Raw genomic sequence first — 8,803 nt, forward strand, 5'->3', positions numbered from 1 at the left:
ACTAAAAAATGTTGTAATCGTTTTTTAGCTATGGCCATTGTTTCTCTTCGATTTCACGTTTGAAGCTAAAGAGTAAATTATTTTCAATCTTGGCGTTATAAGCAAAATAATTAGTTAACTTATTTTTTTTTAAAAAAACTTATTATTAAGAAATACCAATAATGTATTTTAAAAAGTGAATCCAGACAAATTTTTTTAAAATAGAAATAACTATGATAACGAAACTATTTTATAACTTTCAAAATAATAATAATAAAAAAGGCTAGAATATAATTATACTATACTTTAAAAGGTGTGGAGAAAAACACTATATATGAATATAAACTCATTATATTGTAGATCACACTATAAACATAAAGTGTTTATATTATAAATGACATTGTAGCATTATATGGGGCGTTGTCTTTTCTGTGTTTAGTAAAAAATTATTGCTAAGTTTAGCTGGACAGCTAGATCAAATAGTATTGGGTCGGATTTGACCGCCATACTCTATAACATTAGGTTTGGCTGCCCAACTAGACCCAAGAAGATTGGCTTGGCGGTAGACCCTATATTGTTGGGTTTTGCTGCCCAGGAAGAACTAATGCTGCCTAGGAAGACCTAATGCTGCCGAGCAGGACCCAAGCCATGTTGCCCAACCATGCCCAATAGCATTGAGTCCTGATACCCAACAGGATCCAATAGCGTTAACTGTGTCTATTTCATTCAAAATTCGAGTCTGCAATTGGCTCGAAATAAACTGATCAACCCGCCTAGCCAACCCGGAACACGGGTGACCAGTTAAAAACCACGTAAAGATCTTTTTTTTTTAAATGTGTTTTTTCTCCTACCTAGAGACCCTTCTTTTTTCATATTTTTCAACCGCTTACTAACTCATTTCAAAGTTCACTATATGAATACTAGAAGAATATTTTATTTTTACAATGTAGGATTTGAAGCCCTTTAGTACATATACTTTATGTTTATAAGAAAAAAAAATTATATTCTTTCAATGTGAGATAAAAAATCTTTTTAGTTTAAACAATTCAATTTAGAAGAATAAGATAATATTTTTTCAATGTGGGATAAAAAACCTTTTGAAACAATATTTTAAACTTAATTGTTTACAACATGTATAACCTCTTTCCATATGAATTGTTTTTTTATATAAAATAATAGAATATATAATATTTTTTTAAAATTTTTCTGGGTGACCCAGGGCCTTGGCCGGGTCTATTTCATTCAAAATTCGGGCTTGCAATTAGCCTAGAGTAAACCGGTTGACCCGCCATGTCAACCCAGACTTGAATTTTTTCTTAATTTTTTCATATAAAATATTAAAACCTCAAATATTTTTTCTTCTAATTTTTCCGGGTTGACCCGAGTCAACCCATGTAACCCGGGACTTGACCTCTTGGCCGGGTCAACCTCTAAGACGGGTTTGATAACTATGGTTGCCATGAAAATATAACTTTAAAGAATGCAATTGAAAATAAATAAAGTGATGTGACCAGTTAAAAAACTTAAAAAAAAGGGCAAAACCTCCTCTCTTTTATTTTGTTTAAGGGCCCTTTTTTAAAAATATTAATTTTTTTTTGTTATGTATTTAATTTTCAAAGTGGTTTTTCTGGTTCATCTATGGTTTTGTTTTTATCTTTTATATAGATAAATTATATTTTTGAAAATAAAAAATATTTACTTTTAGAAGATATTCTTAATATGTATAGCCTTAAATGTTATTTCTTTTTTTTCTTTTATTTTATTCAATCAATTTAATGTTCTATTTTTCAAGATTCAATATCTTGATCTACATTTGTCTCTCGGTTTTTCAAATTTTGTTTTTAGGTGTCATTAATGATTTTTTATTGATTTATTAACGCACACAATTTTTAATTTATTTGATTACACGTGTGCATAAACTTTGATTTGTTATATTTTTTGAACTACTAAAATGCATTGAAAAGCCTGCATAGATAATTTTTTATGAAAAATAAAAATATTTGACCTGCGACGGAGTGCGAGTCACATAACTATTGGGTACGACTTTCAACAAGTCCCAGATATGTCCAATTTTATTTTTTTACCTCTTTAGATTTTTTTTTGATTTTCTCTTATTTTTTTCATACGGTAAAGAGAAAATAAATTGATGAGACTTTTTTTATATTATACAAAAATTGAATGATGATAATTTTTTTTTATTTGAGGTTGGGTTGATTAAATTTTTTTTTTTAGTGTTAGGTCCTGCTGCCCAATAGAACCTAAAATAGTTGGGTCCTATTGCTAGCAGGATCTAATTGTATTAGGTAGTGTTGGGCTCCATCTCTAGCAAGAATCAATAGAGTTGGGCTCTACCGCTGATAAGATCCAATAGAATTGAGTCTTGCTGCCATCAGGATCTAATAGCACTAGTGTTGGGCCCTGCCTTTAGCATGACTCAATAGTATTGGACCTATTACTAGGATTCAATAGAGTTGAGTTGCTGCTAAAGTTAAAAAATTTAATTTTTTTATACATTAAAAAAAAATTATTATTAACCCTGCAAATCACGAGCAATATACTAGTATCATAAAAAGAAAAAGAAAAAAAGAAACAGAGACTAAATTATAATTTACACTTAGCTAAATTGCTCATGTATTCTTGCTTCGTTTACTCAAACTTTCAGCTTCAAAAACAGGGGCAAAAAATAAAAAATAAAATAGGTGTAACCTTTAACGCTAGGCACCACGAAAAATAGTCAAATCCAAAAGTCATAGTCGCATAGACCGACGAGTTGTCGTTTACACATAAACCTCGAACCGAGCTAAAAAATAAAGGAAAATACCCTCTATGTATAAACCCTAATTGGCAAAATTCTCTCCTTGCAAACGTGCATTCCTTTTATTTTCCTAACCAGGTTGCCCCTCTCCCTCTCCCTCTCTACAATCAACAAAAGCAACAACAGTATTAAGTTTTTTTGCAATCATGGCAACAAGTAAGTTCCTTTGCTTTCTTTTTCCTAAAAAAAGGTTCATCTTCTGAGCTTTTAGTATCTGAACCCCATTAATTCTGCTTTGTTGTTTTAATGAAATTATGTTTTATTTATGTGTTTTGTGTGCTTTCTTGATGTGGGTAAGGGCTTATGTTCGAGAATTCATGTGAAGTTGGTGTCTTTTCAAAGCTCACTAATGCATATTGTTTGGTTGCTATTGGTGGTTCTGAGAACTTTTATAGGTAATTTCTTTTAAAAGGTTTTTTTTTTTATGTTTTTTTTTATGTATGGTTAATTAATTAAATATGATAAAAAGCAAGAAAAGAAGTGAAATAATTTGTTTTTATAATTAGTAATGTGATTCTACTGTTGTTTTGTGCGCAGCACATTTGAAGCAGAGTTAGGAGATGTTATTCCTGTTGTTAAAACTTCCATTGGAGGTTCTAGAATCATTGGTAGACTTTGTGCAGGTAAAGGGCTTTTTTCTTGTTATGCCAGCCTCCTAATGGTTATTTTTTACTAATGTCTGAAAGAAATTCTAATGTGTTATTGGTTTGGTTTTAATGGGTAGGAAACAAAAATGGAATTCTCTTGCCGCATACTACTACCGATCAAGGTGAGTATTACAGTTTTGAAAATATTTGTTGTTGTGGTTAGGGTAATTGTATAAGCAGCCAAGTTGATAGTTTACTGATTTGTTGTCATTGTTGTTTCAGAACTTCAACACTTAAGAAACAGTCTACCTGATCAAGTTGTGGTTCAGCGAATTGAAGAGAGATTATCTGCATTGGGAAATGGTGTAGCTTGCAATGACCATGTTGCTCTAACACACACTGATCTTGACAAGGTATTTTGAGCTCTTCCTTTGAATTCATTATCTTCTTATTCACTCTAATGACTTTATATTATTGCATATCTTTAGAAGTTCGTTCTTGCTGTCTGCTTGTATTTTTTCTGTAATTACAAGCATTTTCTAAATTTTGATATGCTTGTTCTTCATTATTTTGATCAGGAAACAGAGGAAATGATTGCTGATGTTCTTGGAGTAGAAGTGTTTAGGCAGACTGTTGCTGGTAATGTTCTTGTGGGCAGCTACTGTGCTTTCTCCAACAGAGGTGGATTGGTAAGATTTTTATATGCTTTTCTAATGCTTATTCAGGCAACTAGCTGTGAAATATCTAAATATGCTTTTCATGTTTTTAACTGATTACTTTGTGCTGCAGGTGCACCCCCACACATCCATTGAAGACTTGGATGAACTCTCAACCCTCCTTCAGGTGCCTTTAGTGGCTGGAACCATAAACCGTGGCAGTGAAGTGATAGCTGCTGGCTTGACCGTGAATGACTGGGCTGCCTTTTGTGGGGCAGACACTACTGCTACTGAACTTTCTGTTATTGAGAGTGTTTTCAAGTTGCGGGAAGCTCAGCCAAATGCCATAGTGAATGAGATGAGGAACTCTTTGATAGACAGCTATGTATGAACCAGTGATGTTGGCCAACTGTCAAATATATTAATGGTGCTATCTTGCTGTAAAGCTGAATCGCTTGATATTCCAAATTGAAAGTATGCTGATGCTCGAAATCACATGTTTTGTTATTAAAGATCAAGTTTGGTTCAAACAATTTTTTTCCCCACTGGTTTTGGCATGGTGATTCATGTCTTTGTTATGTTTAAAAATACTATTTTTGACCGATGAAACAATCACAATCTCTGTTATTTTATTAAATTTCTTTATAACCATGAACAAAAAACTGATACTGAGTTGGCTTACTGTTGTTGATTTTGTATTGTCAATATTGCTAAGATTGCTAAGATACATGGCTCAACTCTGTTAAATTGTCCAATTGGGTGCCTATTTTCCCCTTGTATGCTAGCAGTACGCTATATGCTCTAACAAGATTGTGGTCAAATTTGAAGCAGGTCTAAAGCCAGTGCATAATCCTCGGTTAAACTTTTTCAATGGTAGTTATTAGCTAAGAAGCTTGGATCCGAATGAAGGCGTTTTGATCTTCAAGTTCATGTCTGAAACTATATCACGTATAAAGGTGACACTATGTTCATTTTAGCGATGCTGAGACTTGGATAAAACAAGTGACTTACATTTTCCTGTGAATGTGCTGAGGGGGCTGCAAATGTTCCCATGCAACTAGGCTTTCAGGTTCAGAGCAGGATTTAATGCTTGAGCATATAAATTCTGCATCTTACGAGGGACTGCAGTTTTAGCTGATGAATGATTTAATATTTGAAAGATACCTGATTCAGAGGCCTGGTTAGTTGACGCATGAAAGTTTTGACTCCCTCTTTATGTAGTGTTACATTAGCCACATACCATTTTATCAGCAGCAAAAAATACCTGACTGATGGAATTTCATTTACTCAAATTTGTTGTTTCCTGTGCCTATAAATGCAAATGGTTGGGCTGCCAAATCTTACGGGCTTCCTGCCCAATGTATTTCTTACCGTGATATTCATCCTTTTTTTTTTTTGTTTTTTTAACAATGAGAAATTCATCAATGTCGATAAAACAAAAACCCCCTTTACAAAGTTAGGTTGCCTAGATACAATAAAGAACTCAGTTGAAACTTGGAAGTATACCACAACAAAGGGAAAGCTCTTGTAACATTGTTTGATGCCTAAAAACCAGACTTGGTGCTAACAGTTTCCAGGGGCTCAAAACATAAGCACGAACCTCTTCTATTTATTTACTGCCCCTAGACAAAATCAAACACGGTATGACATTCAATGGCAAGGAAAATATGAGGAGCAACCCGACACTGTAACTAAACATGTCATTGACTCTTTAGAAGTGTCAAGTGGGTTGATTATAAGTGTCATGACAAATAAGCTTAAGAAAGCATTAAATAAGCTTGTTCAAAATGTTTAAGCCAAGATAAACTTAGAGAGCAAGTGGTACCAATAGAGCTTAAAAAATAACCTTTGATTCATCTAATTTAAGTGAAAAAAGGGCTTAATCCATGTGTAATATTGGCCTCATGTGTTGGATAAGATTTTCTAATTTTATAAGGATTAAAAGTCAACAATTCTTCTTTTTATACAAGGTAAATTCAACCAATCAAATCCTTAATGGGAGAAGATTTTGGGCATTCAAAAGAATTTCAACCAATCAAATCCTTAATGGGAGAAAAGAAAAAAGAAAAAAGTCCCCTAGTCTACTAAGGATTATATAATGATTATCCTAGTCTAAGGATGTAAAGCTAACATCATATGAGGATTATCTCTTAAAGTTAGCTATTGAGTTCAGTGAGATAAAATTCACTCACACAAGCAGAGAAAAAAACCAGTTTGTTGATGCCTCAGCTATCTTAATTTCGATGAAACAAATTAATGTTGGGAGTAAGATCTAACCAATAAGCATTGAAGTCAGAAATCTCCAAGTTCATTATTGCTCACTAGAAGAGTCACCAGATGAGAAATCATGGTATAATGACATCAAGTGATTTATCCAATAATGGGAATACCTTTGAGGGGCCTTCAAGGTGGATGAAAAGACTATGAAGAGAATGACAATGGATTACTACCTAGATGGTGAAATCATGTATACAATAATTGAATGAAAAAGAGGTTGAGAAAGCTTTATTGGAAGTCAATGAGAGAGTCTATGCCACTCATACTAATACACATACAATGGTGAGACATATGCAAATGTCTGAATACTTCTGGTTGACTATGAAAATATACTTGATCTACGTATGATTACAAACAAAACCATATCTTTTATTGTTTGAAATCTGGTTTGGTTTGATATTTACGTTGCTGGGTTTAAGTTTGAATGCTCTTTATTTTCCTTGGTGTTTGATCCATTTTCGTTAGAAAATTTTATATCTTTTTTAGTTTTGATTTGTTTTGGTTTAAATCTCTGTTCTGGTTTAGTTTTGGGTGAAACCTTAGTTTTTGGTTCGGTTCATGGTTGAAGCAATATTTTCGAGTCGACCTAGTCAAATCAAAACCAGGTCAAATACTTAAAGTTTTGTTTGATTTGCCACTATTTTGATAAAAAGAATTTTGGATTAAGGGCATGTTTGACAAACACGTCTTTAGAGCTGTTTTGATAGTTTTATTTTGAACAAAAATATAGTTTTGCTAAACATGGCTGTAAAAAAATTAAAAAAAATGATTTATGCTTGTTGCATACAACCCAATCCTTACAAAAATTGCATTTTATTTATAAAAAAGAGAGAAAAAAAATGCTTTAGCATTGTTTTAGAAATCTTTTTGTACTTCTTTGCATTTTTATGGAATTTACAACAAGTTTATAAAATTCTTTAAGGATTTGACCAATATTTTAATAAACCTAAGTTTTTTTTCTCTAAAAATTAATGGTCAACATTTTAGAATAAATGTTGGACCTTCAAGCAGACTGATATTTAAATATCAGGAGTTGATTAGAAAAATTTCAGAATTTTTTTAATAATTACCAATTTTAATTGAAAATAGTTTTCATCACAACACACGAGTTGTGAGAAATATATTCTCTTTCTAGGATAGGTAAACCTTGTTAGGGCACCTCTATGGATCCTTTTTATAAGAATTTATCTGGGTATAGGAGCTCATAATAAATAAAATGCTAAATTTATTCATGAGAGTAAATCTTTAGTATGAGCCATAGACATACTATCGGTTAGGAACTCATCGAAATCTTTAAACTTTATCTGGACCATACAAACCAATTCCTTACTCTTGAAATTTCTGATAAAACCAGTACACCCGGGTTTTCTAGTGATTTTGGACCAAATAATTACATAGTGACTCCTTGATCTCGACATCCTGTTATGCCACGTGCCCACGTGCAACAAGGAGTATGTTAAACCATTCATCTTTACCAACATCATAGTGAATGCATGCATTAAAAACTACCATTTACTTATTAAACAAGATTCCTAGTAAATTAGTTCAAAAACACCCTATAAAATGTAAACCAATAGACCAGTAGAAAACCTATTTTAAAACACACTTGGATGTTTAGGGTTGGCCGATATAATTAAGAATTTATAATCCAAAAATAAAGATATTACTAGTGAACGTATAAAAATGAGAGATTTCAATTTAATTATTTGGAAATAAGATTTTGATTTTGATTTTGATTTTAATTATAGTTTTATTACTATATCAAGACATAAATTTTTTTAATAAAAATTGCTGAGGTGGAGCTTACATGACACATAAAGTGAGTTTAAAACAATCATATTTCAGGGATAAAGATTTAAAACAACCTCGCTTAAAAAAAGAACCTCGCCCGCCTTATTTTAGAATGATTCTGAGGTGGGCAGTGCCTGTGCATAAAAACCACATCTCCCATCCGTCATTCATTACGAAGGGTAAGTAGTGAGCTTGGGATTATTAGAAAGATGAAGCCGAATGACCTTCTCTAGTTAATGTACCGTAAGGCTCGCTATATACATAATTTTCTTGGACCTTTTACAAACATGTCACTGCTTTATCCACCTGCTTCTTTACAATCATATATATATATATATATGTTGATTGTAAGGCACATTTACACATTTTCATCTCATGAAAGCAATACTAAATCAAGCAAAATAAGTTCATGTGGAAAAAAAGAATTAAGCATATAACAAATAAGACTATTAATAAAATAAAAAACTCATAATTAAACAAGTTTGCAGTAGACATGTCCTGATGTCCAACAACATAATCTTATAAAAGGAGCACAACACTTGGTGGAAAATAAATCCCTGAAGCATAAAAATTATGCAGCAAGCAAAATCTGATTCATAAATTACATAACAAGAAGCACTTGTTATCATTTAGTTCTGGCGGTCCAAATATGGAGGGAATGCAGCAAAGGATTGGTCTGTGATGGAAGCAGGAGCATT

General features: G+C 32.4%; 1 protein-coding gene across 1 annotated transcript; it reads left to right on the forward strand.

Annotated features, from left to right (window-relative positions):
- The first annotated feature begins 2,754 nt into the window (after positions 1-2,754).
- On the forward strand, positions 2,755-4,570 carry LOC133672809 (eukaryotic translation initiation factor 6-2-like). The gene is made up of 7 exons (XM_062093342.1): positions 2,755-2,950; positions 3,093-3,189; positions 3,332-3,417; positions 3,519-3,563; positions 3,664-3,794; positions 3,960-4,070; positions 4,171-4,570. Exons 1-7 carry the CDS (start codon positions 2,941-2,943, stop codon positions 4,426-4,428), a joined length of 738 nt encoding a protein of 245 aa, XP_061949326.1. The 5' UTR covers positions 2,755-2,940; the 3' UTR covers positions 4,429-4,570.
- The last annotated feature ends 4,233 nt before the right edge of the window (positions 4,571-8,803 follow it).

This window comes from Populus nigra, chromosome 14 (assembly GCF_951802175.1).
Source record: "Populus nigra chromosome 14, ddPopNigr1.1, whole genome shotgun sequence".
Classification (NCBI taxonomy): domain Eukaryota; kingdom Viridiplantae; phylum Streptophyta; class Magnoliopsida; order Malpighiales; family Salicaceae; genus Populus; species Populus nigra.